Below are 19,271 nucleotides of genomic sequence, written 5' to 3'. Positions count from 1 at the left end.
AAATATTTCTTCACAAGTCTCAAATCCAAGAACTTTAAGTTCTCATCTGATACCATTTAGAAAGCTCTCTACTCAGGATAATGGAAAGTGATTTGTTGCGGCAAATGATTTATTATTGGTCGGATCCACTAAGAAACCAGCTTTTCTATTGCCTTTGATACTTTTTATGCAAAACTTTCCATAGAAATTATAACACGGAAACCGGCTGTTCAGCCCAACCAGCCTGTGTTGGTGTTTCTCCTCCCCACGGGCAGTAGTCCTAATCCCATGTGCCCACCGTGTTCCCATATCCCTTTATTCCCCTTTCCTTCAACCACCTCTCTAACCTATTCTTAAATGTTGACATGGTCTCTGCTGCAATCACTCACTCTGGTAGTGCATTTCATGGTCTCACAATCCTCGGTGTAAAACAGTTTCTCCTGCTCTCGGTCATAATTTTCACATTTAATCTTATTTTTATGCCTTCTTATTCTAAACCCCTCAATCACTGGAAACAGTCCATTTCTAGCTACACTGTCCCATCCCATCATAATTGTAAACACCTCCATCAAATCACCCCATAATCTCTACTGTTCTAACAAAAACATTACATTTAAAATACTGCCCAGTGGAACATGAGAGTATTTAATAATAAAAGCACTTCAAGGAAACGCTACTGCCCTAAAGGAATCATGCTTGAGTTGAAGAAGCCTGGTCTGAGGGACGAGCTACTCACTCATTCTTCTACTTCAACAATGCCCCATTTATTGGTGTTGGTTCGTCCAAGTGTAAAGCAGCAGACATCTTCATCCCTCCACACAAGAGGGATCTGATTCACACCCTGGGAATCTCAGTCCAGTATCCTTACTGTTAGTCACATTAGTCAGTCATGGATACCACACTGAGGGAGAGGCTGATACTATATCCCAAGAACACCAACTTGCTAGCTGGTTTCACAGAAAATTAGTCAACTAATGACCCTCTCAATCTCATGGAAAACAAACAAACAGTCTGACGTAATAAAACTCACTACGCACTTGGTTTGAGTATAAAGCAAGGCTTTAATCAACTTGTTTCAAAACATGGAGGTCTAGTTGTACTTCACTAGTTCCTGTCTTACAAAATGTCCCTGGGCAAACGCCAGAGTATTTATACTCCTTGGACAGTGCCACCAGCTGGCCGTCCAGTGTTATTTCATGAGTCGTTTCTTCATGATGATGAGATTTATAACAGTCATTATGTGGATGCGCAGGAGGAAATCTGAGCATTCCATCCGGAGCATTCAATAAGACACTGTAGCGAATGGCACCAAGTGCAGTAGGTGCAGAAATCTGTAGGATTTGATGCAAGATGTGGCACAACATCAAATCATTTTCTCAACTGATGGTTGCAGAGTTAACGGAGCAGATTCTATTGCACAATAATCAGAAGTGTATTCATCCAAATTGCCACACAATCCTGAATGTTTAAAGGGAGATCTTTTATATCCTTTCCTACTGTCTCAGTGTATTCTTTTGTTTTAAGCTTTATACTATAAGCCCCCAAAAAATAATTAGAGCAGGCACTTTGTATAGGATTTCCTTTTGAGTGAGATCACAGAGTACCAAGTCCTCTCCAGTAATGACAGGTTATTGGGTTAGTAGAGGGCTGTGAGCAGCATCCCTAATTCATGATGCCATTGTGGAGCACGCTTGCGAAGATGGGATTCCGTGCCAAACGTCTGCTTCTAGGCTGCCTCTCCATTACTACAGTAAGTGTGGAGACAACCAGTGAATGTGCAGGTGAAAGCTCTTGTTTGTTGACTTTAGTATTATTTGTCATTCAGATGGATACTTGCTATTTAAAGCAAATAGCAAGAGGCTCTCTGTCCCTATTCCAGCAGAGCATGCTACACTCACACTGCTATTTGCTTGACACATTGATTAGCAACATTTTAACACAGTTAGTAGTTACCCATAACCAGGGACAAATTTCATGCCCGTTGCCTGTTTTCACTAATGAATAGGTGGAGTCTCTGAAGTTGACATAATTAGAAAGTAACTTCATTGTGAGCGCCGATAAAGCTTTTCAAATCAATTCAATATGCCAGGTGATGGTGACATAAAAGAAATGAACATTCCCTCACCCCCTGAATAGAAATTGTGTTAAATTGGCATGTTATAATCTGAGAGAGCTGCCCTTCATCTGCTCCTGATGTCTAGACAGCGGCTGTCTAGAAATGCACAGCTGAGTGTGATCGTAATCACGGCAGTGACTGAATGTGTTAGTGGGATGCTATTGCTCGGCTGCTATGGGTCCAATTGCCATAGGTTTAGTCTTTAGGCTCCCCTTTCACAGTTAAAGGCAACTTGCACAATTTCTCCTGTGCAGAAAGAATGGAGCTTATAAATAAGGCTCCTCTGCCACAGACTACCCACTGCCATTCCAACTGGCATCGCTCCTCCTCCACAGCTCCTGTTGACAAAGCTCTTTATACCTGGGTTTGGGGACAAGGGGAAGGATAACCACAAATGTGTATCAGCCTAAGATCTGTGCTTGAGCTGGACATAAATAGTATTTGTATGTTTCAAAACAAATTTAGTGGTTAACAAGAACAACATTTTGAATTGTGAAAATATCTGATTTTGTGACAGAATTCTGAGACGTAAATGATTGTGCTGGGGCCTATGTGGGAACTGAGTGACTTTACATTCTTGCATGCCACAGCATAATGGACACTGCAATCTCTGTTGTGTATTTAAATATTAATACATGTCCAGGCAGTAACAACTTGGGGTTCAGATGCAAAACTGCTTCAGTTCTTCACTAACACTTTATAAGAACATAAGACGTAGGAACAGGAGTAGGTCATTTGGCCCCTCGAGCCTGCTCCGCCATTCAATAAGATCATGGCTGATCTGATGTTGGCCTCAACTCCACTTCCCTGCCCGCTCCCCAAAACCCTTGACTCCCCTAAAGTTCAAAAATCTGTCTATCTCCACCTTAAATATATTCAATGACCCAGCCTCCACAGCTCTCTGGGGAAGAGAATTCCAAAGACTCACGATCCTCTGAGAGAAGAAATTCCTCTTCATTTCCGTTTTAAAAGGGTGTCCCCTTATTCTGAAACTATGCCCCCTAGTTCTAGATTCCCCCACAAGGGGAAACATCCTCTCAGCATCTACCCTGTCAAGCCCCTTCAGAATCTTGTATGTTTCAATAAGATCCCCTCTCATTCTTCAAAACTCCAATGAGTATAGGCCCAACCTGCTTAACCTTTCCTCATAAGACAACCCCTTCATCTCAGGAATTATCCTAGTGAACCTTCTCTGAACTGCCTCCAATGCAAGTATATCCTTCCTTAAATAAGGAGACCAAAACTGTATGCAGTACTCCAGGTGTGGTCTCACCTGTGATGCTATAATTTTACTAACTTGCAACAGAAAGAACGAACTTGCATTTATATAGCGCCTTTCATGACCTCAGGAGGCCCCAAAGCGCTTCACAAATAATGAAGTACTTTTTAAGCGTGGTCACTGCTGAAACGCGGCAGCCAAAATTGTGCACAGCAAGGACCAACAAACAGCGATAAGATAAATGATCAATTAAACTGTGTTAGTGATGTTGGTTGAGGGATAAATACTGGCCAGGACACTGGGAGAACTCCCCTGCTCTTCTATGAATAGTGCACATACTTTTAGCCAACTAGTACCCCATGCAGAACTGCGGTAAAGAACGAAAATGCTAGAAATGCATAGCGGGTCAGTCAGCACCAAAGGTGTGAATGGGATCCTGTGAGTTTACGTCATGGAGAGTGAAGCCTAGCAGGACAAGGAACAGATACAAATTACCAAATTGTTGGTTCAACCTATTATTAAATCGGGGTTTTGTTTCAAGGAAATGCAACACTGTCAAACTGTGCAGAGCCCTTGTTGTAGCTGCTGGTTTCCGTGACTGATGGTTATTTCTGCTCCTCCCCTCGATTTGTAAACCAGTTTTTTTTTATCTGCACCTTAAGACAAGCATCTGTACAAATCCACTAGAACTACAGAGGGGGGAAAAAAGAAAATTCAGTTATGATTTCTTTTTCCTTTGTGTGTTAAAAGTGAGGGATGTAATTGCTCCAATTGTCTTTTACATGCAACATTCCCGCCTCCTCGTCTCTCATCCCCTAAAACTACTGGCTCTTGCTGGGAATCCTTCCGGTACCTCTCCAAGTGCCCAATCTTCATGTGCGAGTCTCAATAATAAGCATAGGCCAGTTATTTAATGCTGCAGGGAATCACAGCCAAACCCCATCCTACTGTCACCTCACATTCACATATATGTACTTTCCAGCAATGGTCACCAGACAGCAATCCGCAGTGGGAACACTGGCTATTTTTCCTGTTCCTAGCCTAAGGGCACAGAGTCTAACTGTAACACTGCATCTCCTCCCCTAGTTGAGATCAGGTCACTCAGTGCAGACCTAGACTTGAAGCTGGGACCTGGTGGTCTCTATGTGGTGATCTGAGAGTCCACTCATAAGCTTGTAGAATCTTACAGCACAAAACAAGCCCATTTGGCCCATCGTGCCTGTGCCGGCTCTTTGAAAGAGCTATCCAATTAGTCCCACTCCCCTGCTCTTTCCCCATAGCCCTGCATTTTTTTCCTTTTCAAGTATTTATCCAATTCCCTTTTGAAAGTTTCAGGCAGTGCATTCCAGACCATGGGGGAAAAATTCGGTTGGTTAGCGCCCGCTAACGGGACGCAAAGCAACTAGTGCCCGGGCGCGGCGATGTTTGCACCGCTCGCGAAATTGACCAGACATTTTGCCGCAGCGCTAAACACTACCGACATGATCTCCTGCACCCACAGATCGTGACGTCAGTCGCGCGTGCAACGCCCCGGACCGGATATTGAGTGGCGCCCCCTGCCTTTCCGCCTGCCGCTAGCAACGACAGGTAATGGGGAACGTTTTGCAGTCAGGAAGGGACTGGGAAAGCGCTATTTAAAGGCGACCGCTTCCTGCCTTGTTTTGTCGGCGACATTTTTGCAACACGTATTCTGAGAGAGAGAGAGAGAGAGAGAGAGAGAGAGAGCGCGAGAGAGACAGACCTCTGGAGAGATTCAACACTGTGTGAAGGAGTTTTGGGTATTGAGCAGCACTTTGCAGGTTCATTTTGATTTGACCTTCCTTGCATCAATTTAGAAGAGACTATGGAGGCTGCACTCCGAGCTCTTTCCCCACTGTTCTTTCCAGCAGAATTGATGTACAGGTCTCTCCAGGCCGAGATTTAAGGCTGCAATGAGCAGGGTGTGGATGGAGAGCAAGATCGACCCTCCCCATTAAGAACTGGCCAGCGCCAATGTGTCTGTGTTCCATTGCTAACTGACATCACATGAGCTTCGCCAGCGCTCTGAGGTAGCACCTCGCTCCTCGGCGTTAGCACCTCGAGAGGTGTGTAGCACCTGATTTAGCACTCAAATCACCTCCAGGGGCGATAGAAGCCAAGTTTGCAAGTCGGAGGCGATAATTAGCGCCAGGCGCTAAACTTTGTGCCCCAAACAGGGCGATACTGAATTTCTCCCCTCCCCCCATGAGTTTTACTATGTTAAAGGCACTATACAAGTGCAAGTTGTTTACTTTTGAAGCTTTTTATATATCAATCTATCAGAAGTGCTGATCCAACACTTCATGGTTAAGTTGGTATTGTGTGAGTTGACATACGATTTGTTATAATATGGCACCAAGGCAGCACACACCAACAGAGAAATCTCAATACAAAAAGGAGGCTATTCCTCCCATTGTGCCTGTACTGGTGCTAGCTTCCCCACCCAAGCCGTGTACTCTAATTCCGTTTCCTTGCTCTTTCCCTGTACCCTTTAACATTTTCTTCTTCGAATGTTCTCTCACTTTCCCCTAAATGTCATGATTAACTCAGCTTCAACAGCCATCTGTGGCTGAAGATTGTCGGGCAGGAGTGCGGGAAAGGCGGATCGAGGCGAGAGCGGACCCTATTGTGATGGCGCCGATGAAGATGGCTGCCGTCCTTGCGGGCTCCGTGCGTACCAGGCAACTAAGTGTCCTTTGCTGCTTGGTGCGCTCGGCTCGTTAAGAAAAAAGCATTTCACTGACTGGATTTCACTTGTTGCATTTGGTTATGTGACAAATAAAAATTGAAATTGAAATTGAAATTAAAGCATTCCATATTGTAATAAGTTCTTCTAACCTCCTTCTTTATGCTTCTAGCACTAATCCTGAGTGTATGCCACCTTGTTACCAACTAACTGACCAGTGGAAATAACCTTTCACTATTAACTCTCTCAAACATGTTAGAGTGCAGGACCACATCAATGATTTCCACTTCATGGTATGTTCCTGTCCCTGCCCTGCCTTCAAGGTGAATCACAAAATAAGGTTTTGGCACCTCACTGTATGGAGGGGAGAAGGGGAGGAAGGAAGAAACAACCAGCAGGCAATTGACTCAAAGTCATTCTCATGCACACGTCCCAGTTGCTGGTTCAAGAGTGGCATCGATGGCAAGTCTGGGTGAAAGTCACCTTTCTGCTCTCTTGGCTGATAACGGAAGGCTGGCATGGGAGGCCTAAAAGGGAATCAAAGTGAGGAGGGGGAGAATAATTAAGAAACTGGCCCACCACATCCACCTCTGGGATCAGCAGCCTTTACTAAGAGCAGGTTTCAATTGAGGTTCACGTCTGATTGAAATTAGGTCAACTGCTTGGACCAGTCAGCTAGTCGGTCTGCAGGCTAACTTCAAGGCTTTTTGGTTTATTATGCCCTGCTTCGTGCTCAGAACAGCCGGGGTGAGAAGATGACTGCCCTCCTACTTCAGTCACTGGATGGCCTTTGGATGAGCTTCATTGGTTACCTTACATGTGGCTGTAATGTCTGAGGGGTAGGCTCAGGGGAGGCAGCCATATTTATTTGTTGGAAATCTGTGGGTGGAGCTGGCTACCAGCAGGAAGCCCCCACGTGACAATTTCTAGCATAAATGGAGCAAAGTAAAATGTAGGTTTCAGTCATTCCAAACGTTTAAAGCCTCCTCCTTCCTGCTTCTCCTCACGCCCTCTTGGCAATTCAGCCCCTGTTTTCTATAATAAACAAGCTGTTCTATTTATCAGACTGTAGTGCATTTTAAAGAGAAAAAATGTAATTAATAGTTAAGGTGTTAGACCTGTAATTGCCTCAAGTGAGCACTCACATGCCTGATCCTGCCCCATGTAAACCTCAAAGGCATCCAGGTCTGCAACTATAGGGATGCTCAGTCCCAAGGCCATGAGCAGATGGAGTTTCAAACAAATATTAAGTCTTGTGGGAAATAGTTCCCTTCTTATTCTTTTGTAGTCTGTTTTTAAATCTTGGTCATGTTTTCAAATACTTATAGAAATAATCATGTTTGGAAATCTCTTTCATGTTTTTGTGTAGCTACGCACCCTGTCTGAAGGATTTTAGTTTCAGTTTTAAGCCTGCAATGATTACTCTGAAATCGTTTTTAAGCTCCTAATTTGTGGCTGTGACTGAAAACTGTTCTTCCAATTCTTTAATTCTTGCTAATTACACCAGAAAAACCTGGATCTGCAGTGTCCCTGTGTACAGCGCGGCCCCCGTGTACAGCGCGGTCCCTGTGCACAGCACTGTCTCCTTATACAGCACTGTCTCCTTACACAGCACTGTCCCTGGGTACAGCACGGTCCCTGGGTACAGCACGGTCCCTGGGTACAGCACGGTCCCTGGGTACAGCACTGTCTCTACACAAGACTAATGGAAGCCTTAATCTTTTACATAACTAGATGAGATTTAGTGAACTGTTAAGCTTATATATTAAACCTATTATAGGATGGTTGATCTGTGGAGTTAAAATTAACGTGTGAACTGTCTACTCAGCCAGGCAGCGGTAGGGGTGTTATAACTGGCCTCAGACAGAGCCATGTAAAGAGTTGGGGTCAACACTTGAAGCTGGGGAAGAGTGGCACATAATGGATATGAAAATATTTAGGGGGAGGGGACATGGTCTTTCATGGTCTCCACCCACCCCTTTCCCCAGCGGTTGTTCCCATGGCCCGGTGCCCCTGGGCTAGAGAGGGAAAAGCCACAGAGCGTTCCTGCTCCTGATCACTATCCAGTGACCATGGTTAAAAGTGGCCGTGTGTGGACATTGAGTCAGGAGAATCAAGCTTGTCTGTGATGGGCCCACAGTTGAGCAGCCTGCCAGCATTAACTGTCTGGGTTTACACATGAAGGAGGTTGCTAGCAATTGTGGGACTTTATCTCAGCGTGTTTCAGCACCTTCAGGGGAGGAGGGTTAAAAACATTGTGGGGGAATAAGAAAGCCAAAAAGTGCATTCACACACTTCCATTGAGGTTACATATTGTTATCCCTGCAACAGTCAAAGTCAGTTCAAGGAGGCAGCCGTTATCACATCAGCAAATTTGCACAACCAGATTGGATGTGACTTGCTTAGTGATATGGACTGCTCCAACATCAACTTTGTAACAGTGAATGATACTATGGAGCCAATAACACAATGCCCGATGTCATAGTGCTTGACGTGTATTGGACACGGGCTCCTCACATACTGGAGCACTGACGCCTGTTCAATCCCCTGACAGTGCCCCCTGAAGTGCCTGTGGCACTCAGAGCAGAGCGCCTACCATGTGCTGGACTCATTATGGCCCCAAATTTAATTCAGATTAGGGGTCCTCCCCACAATATGATTAGAGTGCCTGAGCACCTCATCAGACGCTCCACACATGTTTGGAAAAGCTACTTTGGGGGGTGGTCCTGAAAAAATGGCCCATTAGCCTCCAAAGGCCAATCTTCCAAAGAGATAGTTGTGCCCCCAAGCCTTTTATGGTCAGTAAAAAAAAAAAAAACAGCATTTGAGGGAAGCCAAGAGCTCTTCAATAGCTGCTGGAGTCCGACACTCTGACAATCATGGCATTCCCATATTCCCATAGCATCGTGGGTTAAGCATCGGAGCAGTACAAAAATATTTAAATGAGCATAGTCAGGCGATGCCAGCTCAGTAGTAATGTGTCCAATGTGTAATTTACTACTTACTATATATTAATATTCATTATTTCACAGTAATATTTAATGATATCATTATTATACATTGGTAATATAAATACCTAGTGTGTCTTTGGGTGATGTTGTAAGGATTGAAACAGAGATGATGCCTGGCAGCATCTGATGACCTGCATGGTGGGGTAAGCAGCAGTTTTGTGTGATTGCACTGCTGATTTTATAATACAAGCACCACGGTAAGCCAGTTGTAGAAGCGCTAGTCTTCAAATGTCATATGTAGTTAGTACGTGAGACATGGCAAGTGGTGAATAGCCGCTTCATACTCACAGCAGGAAATGCCTGGCTTGCAGAGGCCTGGCATGTCGGTGTCGCCATTTCCCCCAGCGGACTTGATGTCATCGAGCAGAGCCCCTCTGTCCTCTTGTTCCCGTTGACCTTTGTCACTGTTGTCACTCGTGGGTAGTTTGTCCTCACTGTTGGGCATTTTTGTCTGGTTTTTCCCCCCTCTAAAACTAGTTGAATAATAAATCTGTTGAAAAAAATGACGTGTCTTTCAGAGTACTGCTGAGCAACACGCATTGGCACTTACCTAATTCCCTGCATTTTTAGAACTGTCACCTCCAGGACTGACATAGTTGCATCATAAGTGTCAACATACCAAATCTCGGCTCCGTGTGGCAAAACTCGCTTTTAAAAATCGGTTTCCAATCATTGAAAAACCTTCAGAAAAATAAACTGCTTGTGGTGTGGTACCCTCACCTCCAAGCCCTTGCATGTACAGCGGCCCATCTGCAGCCCTTCTCTTCCGGAGACCCTGACAAGCTCTTAGTTCAATGGCTGTAGTCCACGCCCTACCCCTAAAGCCACAGTCTCATCTCAGCTTCACTACAGTCAAGCATTTTTATGCAGAGTTTTTTTTTCCACTTGGCGAAGAATGAATCCTTCATTGTGGAGAGTAAAATCGGACGGGGTGTAAAAACATCTTTGCCCATTTTGGCTCCAGATTATACAGAACAGATGGCCCTCAAATTCCTTGTCAGTTACACACTTACCAAAAAAACGTTAAAGACTCCAGTGTTGCTACAGCATGCACTGAATAAAAGACAGCAATTCACGTCCTATTATCCCTTTATCTCCTATAATAATAATAATAATGCCTGTCCTTGCGGACTTCCACTGCCTCGCCATCTCCTGCTGCATTGACTTTGAAATCCTTGTCCTTCTTTATAAATCACTCCATTGCCATTTCCCACATTACCTCTGCACCTTCCTCCAGCTTTACATCCCGACTTGCTCCCTGGACTCTTCCAGGTCTGGCCATCTATCTCTCCCCGTGACCCACTCCCCCATGTCCCTGTTCCTCTCTAGCATTGGTGGTTTCAGTGGTCACACCCCCTGCACTCTGAACTTCCCTTCCTAAAGCCTGCCTTGCCACTCACCATTTTCAAATATCTCCTCAAAACCTATCTCTCCGACTGTGTCTTTGGCCACCTCCCCAACCCTCCTTCCAAACAGCTGCTGGGTGTCTGTTTCTTGTCTCTCCCCCCGCCCCCCTTTGTGATGTTTCACTACATTAAAGATTCGATAAGTGCCGTAGTTATTGTGGAGGTTGAATATCAATGACAAATACCCACAAGTTTGCTACTGATTGAGGGGGTGATTTCCTTTTCAATTGAGTTCATGAAACATTCAGACCTATATCTTTTTTTCACAATTCTTCCTTGTGTTTTTATGAATTTTTCCCCTTTTCTCTCCTGAAGGTGCTGACCCATGCTGGAATACAGGTGCCGAGGCGCCAGTCACCCACCAATACCTCAACCATGCAGCCATTCTTTGCGTTGATTCTAAATAGTGAATGTGGGCAGGCTATTCCACAGTCCGGCCCAATCCTAGCCTCACCTGACATCCACACACATGGGAGTGACTGGAGGAGGGCTCACGAGTTGGTGGACTGTTCACTCTTCCACTGCTATTTTTGGTTCAGGGTTAGGCACTGGTAACAGATTCATACAGGCTCTACTTATCCTTGTAATGCTTAAAATCGGGTGCTGCAGCGAGTCCCCTTATTAAATCCAATGTGAACCTGCTGACTTTGAAGATGGAACTCAGACTTAGTACTTGGAATATTCTGAATTCTTTGCAACAAACAGGATGGATTCTCTGCCTGCCGGGGAGAATTCCACACACCGGGGACGTGACCAGGGACTGCACTGAGAATAAAATTAAGACCCCGCTGTCATCAACCACACCGTGCAGTGAGTTTCAGAGTGGATTTAAAAACAAACTTCCAGAATAATCAAAAGCAGAATGTGCAGGAGATACTCAGCATTTAAAAAAATAAATGGAACGCCAGCAACATGTTTCACTTGTATACGAGACTGCCACAAGTCGCTCACGCCTGCAGTATTTGAGCATTAGTTGCACAAGTGGACACGTATCTGCAACACATTATCACCAGAGCCATCTGCTGCATTACTGTACACTCGTCATATGTCTCGGTGCTCACAAAACAGAGGATCCCTGCATACACTGACAGGCTGGAGAATCTAGAACCAGGGGTCACAGTCTCAGAATAATGGGTCGGCCATTTAGGACTGAGATGAGGAGAAATTTCTTCACTCAGAAGGTGGTGAATCTTTGGAATTCTCTACCCCAGAGGGCTGTGGAGGCTCAGTCATTGAGTATATTCAAGGCAGAGATCGATATTTTTGAATATTAAGGGAATCAAGGAATATGGGGATAGTGCAGGAAAGTGGAGATGAGGTAGAAGATCAGCCATGATCTTATTGAATGGCCTACTCCTGATCCTATTTCTTATGTTCTTAGATACAAAATAGTTGCACACAGAAAATGCTGGAAATGCACAGCAGGCCTGTCAGAATCTAAAGACAAATTAGCAGTTGGGGTGGGACCTTCCGTCAGAACTGGTTCTGAAAGGTCTCTATTTCCAACGTTAACCTTCCTTCCTGTTTTTCCAGTAATTTCAGATTTCCAACATTTGCAGTTTTAACTTTGATTCTCTTCAAATAGAATGTCATGTCTTAAAACTTTAAACAGCAATTGCCACCATGTTCACGATATTTAAGCATAAGACGTGTATGATAAATGTAAAAAGTGCATAAATAGCAAAATATCAAATCATAATACAGCTTAGCATTTCAGAACTGTAATTTGAGCCCAACCGATACTGTTAACAAGAGTTGCGGACATATCTGCAATACATATAGCAAGTCTGCCAGGTAATTTTAACTCCTCCCCCCCCAATTAGAAAAGGCGGTTTGCCGACCTTCTAGTCTGCAGTGAAGAAGCATTTCAGAGAGTAAGGAGACGGGCGGTGAGTATAACAAAGTTTTTTGCCGTCTCTCCTGGGTTGAGCCCACTTACCTGCGCGCTGCTCTGATCTCTGTGTTGACAGCGACCCCCGGGTCCCGCCTGTAACTTCAAACAGGACCCGGCCACCCCGCCAGCAGCAGGGGGAGTGGGGGGGACGTGCCACACAAACCTCTGCATTCAGGCACAGAGCTACACATGGAACAGGATCTTTAGCATATTTTGGGGCGACTACTCTGTTATATTCTGACCTGTGCATGTTTCAATTTTGAAGAAGGTCTTGCCAATGCTTTCTGCGGCTTGGCCATTCCCCCTGACTTAATGGGCTCCTCCGATATTGAAACTAAACAGCGCCGGGGCCCCGCCCCTTACAGTCAGTTGCACTGTTGCTAAATGTAAATTCGAAAATCAGGAAATCCCATCAAAATGACATTTCTGGGCATCGGGCAAACGGTCTAAAGCTGAATGGTTTGCAAAGACCGCCCGCTGTAATTATGCAGAATAATTTGCATCAAATCACCAATCTGAAAGGTACCGTCTGCAACATATACTCAAAACATTTTTTTAAAAATAAGCAACATTTTGCCATGGCAACAAGGAAGTGACATGTCACAACTACAACCCTCCTCACATATGACACGCAGCCTCAGTATCAGCCGATGCACAGTGAATTGTTGAGTCGATAATAGTGACAGAGTACTGCCCCCTTACCGTCCCACGTGAAACCTGTTAAAAAGCCAACTCGCTCCCGCGACCCTTAAAAATGAGAACCAACCGCAAAAAAGAAATAACTTGAATTTAGAAATAAATAAAAAATACTGGAAACACTCAGCAGGTCAGGCAGCATCTGTGGAGAGAGAAACTCCTCTCTGGCTACAGGTGTGGTGCCGGAGGTCTGGAGGACTGCTAATGTGGTACCTTTGTTTAAAAAGGAAGAAAGGGATAGATTTAATAATTACAGGCCAGTCAGCCTAACCTCGGTGGTGGGAAAATTATTGGGAAAAATTCTGAGGGACAGGATAAATCTTCATTTAGAAAGACACGGATTAATCAGGGACAGTCAGCATGGATTTGTTAAGGGAAGGTCGTGTCTGACTAACTGGATTGAATTTTTTGAGGAGGTAACAGATGAGTAGTGCATTTGATGTAGTCTATGTGGATTTTAGCAAGGCTTTTGATAAGGTCCCACATGGCAGACTGGTCATGAAAATAAAAGCCCATGGGATACAAGGCAAAGTGGCAAGTTGGATCCAAATTTGGCTCAGAGGCAGGAAACAAAGGGTAATGGTCGAAGGGTGTTTTTGTGACTGGAAGGCGGTTTCCAGTGGAGTTCCGCAGGGCTCAGTACTGGGTCCTTTGCTTTTTGTGGTATATATCAATGATTTGGACTTGAATGTAGGAAGTATGATTAAGAAGTTTGCAGATGATACAAAAAATGGCCATGTGGTTGATAATGATAACTTGCAGGAAGATATCAATGGTGGGCAGAACGGTGGCAAATGGAATTCAATCCGGAGAAGTGTGAGGTAATGCATTTGGGGAGGGCTAACAAGGCAAGGGAATATACAACAAATGGTAGGACACTGAGAAGTGCAGAGGATCAGAGGGACCTTGGAGTACATGTCCACAGACCCCTGAAGGTAGCAGGACAGGTAGATAAGGTGGTTAAGAAGGCATACGGGATACTTGCCTTTATTAGCCGAGGCATAGAATATAAGAGCAGGGAGGTTATGCTTGAACTGTATAAAACACTAGTTAGGTTGCAGCTAGAATACTGTGTGCAGTTCTGGTCATCACATTACAGGAAGGATGTGATTGCACTAGAGAGGGTGCAGAGCAGATTTATGAGGATGTTGCCTGGGCTGGGGAATTTTAGCTATGAGGAAAGATTGGAAAGATCCAGTATGATTTGGACAGGTTGGGTGATTGGGCAGATGCATGGCAGATGCAGTATAATGTGGATAAATGCAAGGTTATCCACTTTGGTGGCAAAAACAGGAAGACAGATTATTATCTGAACAGCAATAGGTTGGGAGAAGGGGAAGTGCAATGAGACCTGGGTGTCCTTGTGCACCAGTCGCTGAAGGTAAGCATGCAGGTGCAGCAGGCGGTTAAGAAGGCAAATGGTATGTTGGCCTTCGTGGCGAGAGGGTTCGAGTACAGGAACAAGGATGTCTTGCTGCAGTTGTACAGGGCCTTGGTGAGACCACACCTTGAGTATTGTGTGCAGTTTTGGTCGCCTTATCTGAGGAAGGATGTTCTTGCCATGGAGGGAGTGCAGTGAAGATTCACCAGACTGATACCTGGGATGGCAGGAATGACGTATGAGGAGAGATTGGGTCGATTGGGCTTATACTCGCTGGAGTTTAGAAGAATGAGAGGGGATCTCATTGAAACTTATAAAATTCTAACAGGACTAGACAGACTAGATGCAGGAAGGATGTTCCCGATGGCGGGGGAGTCCAGAACCAGGGGTCACAGTCTAAGGATAAGGGGAAAGCCATTTAGGACAGAGATGAGGAGGAATTTCTTCATCCAGAGAGTGGTGAACCTGTGGAATTCTCTAACACAGAAGGCAGTTGAGGCCAATTCATTAAATATATTCAAGAAGGAGTTAGATATATTTCTTAAGGCTAAAGGGATCAAGGGATATGGGGAGAAGGCAGGGACAGGGTACTGAATTTGGATGATCAGCCATGATCTCATTGAATGGTGGAGCAGGCTCGAGGGGCCGAATGGCCTATTCCTGCTCCTATCTTCTATGTTTCTATGATAGGCTAGGGTTGTTTTCTTTGGAACAGAGGAGGCTGAGGGGAGACCTAATTGAGGTGTATAAAATTACGAGGGGCCTAGATAGAGTGGATAGGAAGGATCTATTTTCCTTAGCAGAATGGTCCATAACCAGGGGACATAGATTTAAAATAATTGGTGGGAGGTTTAGAGGGGATTTGAGGAAACATGTTTTCACCCAGAGGGTGGTGGGGGTCTGGATCTCACTGCCTGAAAGGGTGGTAGAGGCAGAAACCCTCATCACATTTAAAAGGTACTTGGATATGCACTTGAAGTGCCGTAACCTACAAGGCTACGGACCAAGTGCTGGAAAGCGGGGTTAGGCTGGATAGCTCTTTGTCGGCCGGCATGGACAAGATGGGCCGAATGGCCCCCTTCTGTGCCGTAAATTTCTATGAAACTGAGTTAACGTTTCAGGTCTGTGACCTTTCGTCGGAGCTGGGAAAGGTTAGAGATGTAACAGATTTTATGCAATGCAGAGGCAGGGAAAGGGGAAAGGGGAGGAAAGAACAAAAGGGAAGGTCTGTGATTGGGTGGAAGGCGTATCCTCAGGGCCTATCTTGAGTTGTTAGTTTTTTGGGGGGGTCTGTGTCAGCTTTTTTAAAAGCTGTTACTGAGCATTTGCTAGTTTGCTCGGTGAGAATATATGTGAAGTATTTCTTTAAGAGTTGTTCTTACCACTGCTGGCTTATTCTGTGCAGCACGATGATTAGACCTGCCATAGAACATGCTTCTTGAGTTTGGCATTTTAGTTTAGTATCTGGGCATCCAGTCAGTTGGAGTTAATCCAACAGTGAGCTTTGAAGATAGGGATCCATGTTATAATGATGCATTTAGGATGGGCAACTTAGAAAGATTAGCATAAAAGGACTGTTTTGTATAAAAGATAATTTACAGAGATTTCAGCAGCTTTCTCATGAACTGCATAATTTATTTATGAAAGATGAGAGACGGAATAATCACTTTGAAACCTATATGGATGGCTGCTTCTTTTTGAAATGAAACGAGTAGCCAGTTTGATTCATTAACAGTAATATTTTTGAGTACTGCACTTACATTCAGCTTTGCAAAAAGTAGTTACTCCTTGAGTTGCTGAAATGGGCTAAGATTTAGAAATATGTACAAAGATTTTCAAATTGTTTTTGTTCTCTTTAGTCCATAGAAATCCAGTCTTCATTGGCATGACGTTTCATGGTAAACTACAAATACTGGCACAAGACAATCAGCACAATGCACATGGTTTTGATCAATAATTAGTTCATTTTCTGTCACAAGTAAGTCACACAGTTGGGGCTGCTGACTCGTTTATCAAGCACACACATTTTCAAACTGGAATCCATCGACGACCCTCGGTCCATGAGGTCCTCAGGTTTATGTTCTGTTGGAGCTGAGCGTACACACGCCAGGAGCAAAGTGTATCGAATTTTTAATCCTTAGTTGTTGTGCAAGTAGCATGATATTCCTTTTTCTGTCTATCAGTAAAGTAACTTTTACTACACTGACAGCATTGATTTCCACTGGGTAGTTGACCCTGTCTTTCAAAGTAGGGCAGGGAGATCCAGAGTATGTCAAGATTTGCAGGGAATCCCCACACTGAACAACAACAGCATGCATTTATATAGCACATTTAACGTGACGAATGTCTCAAGGCACTTCACAGATAGGATTAAGGAAAAGGGACACCGAGCCAGGAAGGGAGAGGTAACCAAAAGCCTGGTTGAAGAGATGGGTTTTGAGAAGGTTTTAAAAGGAGGAGAGGGAGGTGGAGATTTTCCCCTGCCTCTTTGAAGCATCCTGAGATGTTAAAGGCACTTTATAAATGTAATCTGCCCTTGCTGTTGTAATGACTGGAATTCCAGAGAGTGAGATATAGGCAGCTGAAAAATGGTGAACAAAGGGAGGGGCATTGCACAAGGGAGCAGCACCAGAGGGATTGAGTGTTCCAAGAGATTTAGGGCTGGAGGTGATTGCAGAAATAGGATCGGGCAAGGCCATGGAGAGATTTAAAGATAAGGACAAGGCCGTTTAAATTTAGGAAAAGTTCAAAAAACACTGATGTAGGGCATTAGAAATTGAGGAAGAAGAGAAGACATTTTGTCTCGAAACCCACTCTTTCACAAAGCATGTACGAATCTCTCTTAATGTGGACTCTACCCTTTGTATACCCTTAAAGGTAGTCAAACAAAATTCCAGAACAGTTATATATATCTCCATTATTCAACTCTCCACAGGATTGTCAGATATCATTGAGTATTTGGTCATCTCAGTCTATACCTAACCCTAAAACTCCAAAATCACATATGCATACAGACATTTATCCAGCTTGTTTTTGAAGGAATTAATTGCCTCGGCCTCAACTGTTTTGCTGGGATCCTTGTACTCCCTCATCTCACTTGTTAATTTTTAAAATTGTAGCCTGTGCCCAAAAATTCAGGGTGTTCCAAATGTGACCTCTGTAGTGATCTATACAAGGTTAGAATAATTTGCATCATATAATATTCTAATACTTCTGAGATTTGATTAGCTTTAGTGAGGAGCATCAAATTCAGTAAAGGCTCATGGATCTCAGCAAAATACTTATCCGTTTCCACATTCGTTGTATACATGTTTGCTGCCCCTTGTTCCAAAATGCATTAATTGTTATTTATCTGTCATTTTTAGCCCATCTGCTTAATTGGTCCAACTCTCTTTAAATGCTATTATATTTACCTCCCTTATACTGTCAGTTGGCCACGTTGTTAGGAATCATTAGCAAACGTTCTAATAGCGCAAGTCCATGTCATTTATTAGCACGCTACTGTGAACAGCAAGAGACTGAGACGCACAGCATGCAAACTCTGCTGGTTATTGCCCACCAAACAGCTATATTCATTATAGCACCTTCTGCTTCCTATTTTCAAGCCAGTTTTCTATCCAACTAGGAAATCTGCCATTAATTGCACAAGAAACCTTTTTGAAAAAATCTTGCACCCCTTCTAAAAAAAAAATCAAGCAATTGATATCCATTGGAAAGGATTCCATCAGATTAGTGAGGTATGACCTATTGCTTCTATGTTCTTGCTAACTACTCCTGAACGCTTTTGCACTCTTTAGATAAGCTTTGATCGCGTTCCATCTAATCCTCTCAAGCATTTTTTCTATTACAGATGTTTGGCTAACTGGTCTATAATTTCCAGGTCTCTGTCTCCATTTCCCATTCTAACATCTTTCATCTCACTGAGCACCAAAGTTCATTTCTTAACATTTGAACTGCACAAGGAACATGGTCATTAGAACCTGGAGAATGTCGAGCAGGTGTTCCGCACGCCCAGCCAACTGTTGTGTATACATTGCAGAAAATAAAAAGATCAACACCTCTTAAATTCAACCAGGTCGCCAGCTGCCTGGGTTGTATCCTCTGCTGCCTGTTGCCTAGTTTTTTATCTGTGAGTCTTCAGTTGCTGCAAAGTGTAAAGCGAGCCATAGAAAGAATCAGTAAATAGCAAATAAACATTGGTGGCGCGATCTTGCCAGCCCTGGGGAGGCGGGTATGGAGGCGGGACTGCTGGGAAAATGGCAGAATCCGGGGGCGGATGCCCATCCCACCACCAATCCGCCTCAGTGCCATCTTCCCAGGAGGCGAGTAGCCGACCCGCATCGGGTCCCGTCTCCTGGAGGTGGGAAGGGGATTACAGCCACTTAACTGCCTGTTAACAGGTGGTTAACAGGCAGTTAAGAGGATTATCCTAATTTTTCCAGGAGAGGCGCGGGCTTCCCGACGTCGGGAAACCCCACCAGGGTCACCGAGGCGAGCAGTGGGTCTGCAGGGGTCGGAGGGGTGCAAAAATGCGCTGTGAGGGTGAGTGATGGGTGCAAGTGTGGAGAGGTGAGTATGTGAGGTGAGTGAAAAGTGATAGAAAATGTTTACTTACCTTTGTTTCTTCCTACAGGCTTCACCAGACTGATACCTGGGATGGCAGGAATGACGTATGAGGAGAGATTAGATCAATTGGGCTTATACTCGCTGGAGTTTAGAAGAATGAGAGGGGATCTGATTGAAACTTATAAAATTCTAACGGGACTGGACAGATTGGATGCAGGAAGGATGTTCCCGATGGCGGGGAAGTCCAGAACCAGGGGTCACAGTCTAAGGATAAGGGGTAAGCCATTCAGGACAGAGAA

At 44.4% G+C, this 19,271-nt stretch overlaps 1 protein-coding gene across 1 annotated transcript in view; it reads right to left on the bottom strand.

Moving 5' to 3' along the window:
• The window catches only part of LOC147105288 (T-complex protein 11-like protein 1), a 52,235-nt gene extending 42,712 nt beyond the window's left edge, over window positions 1-9,523 (bottom strand). Inside the window, exon 1 of the mRNA XM_086011492.1 lies at window positions 9,318-9,523. Within this exon, the coding sequence (XP_085867618.1) occupies window positions 9,318-9,474 (157 nt within the window). The 5' untranslated portion in view covers window positions 9,475-9,523. The remainder of the gene's footprint in view (window positions 1-9,317) is intronic.
• Window positions 9,524-19,271: the final 9,748 nt, after the last annotated feature.

This window comes from Somniosus microcephalus, chromosome 18 (assembly GCF_052327205.1).
Source record: "Somniosus microcephalus isolate GS21.2 chromosome 18, FLI_Smic_1.0, whole genome shotgun sequence".
Lineage (NCBI taxonomy): Eukaryota > Metazoa > Chordata > Chondrichthyes > Squaliformes > Somniosidae > Somniosus > Somniosus microcephalus.
Note: the sequence above shows the minus strand (reverse complement) of the source record. Positions and strands in the feature narration are given on the sequence as shown.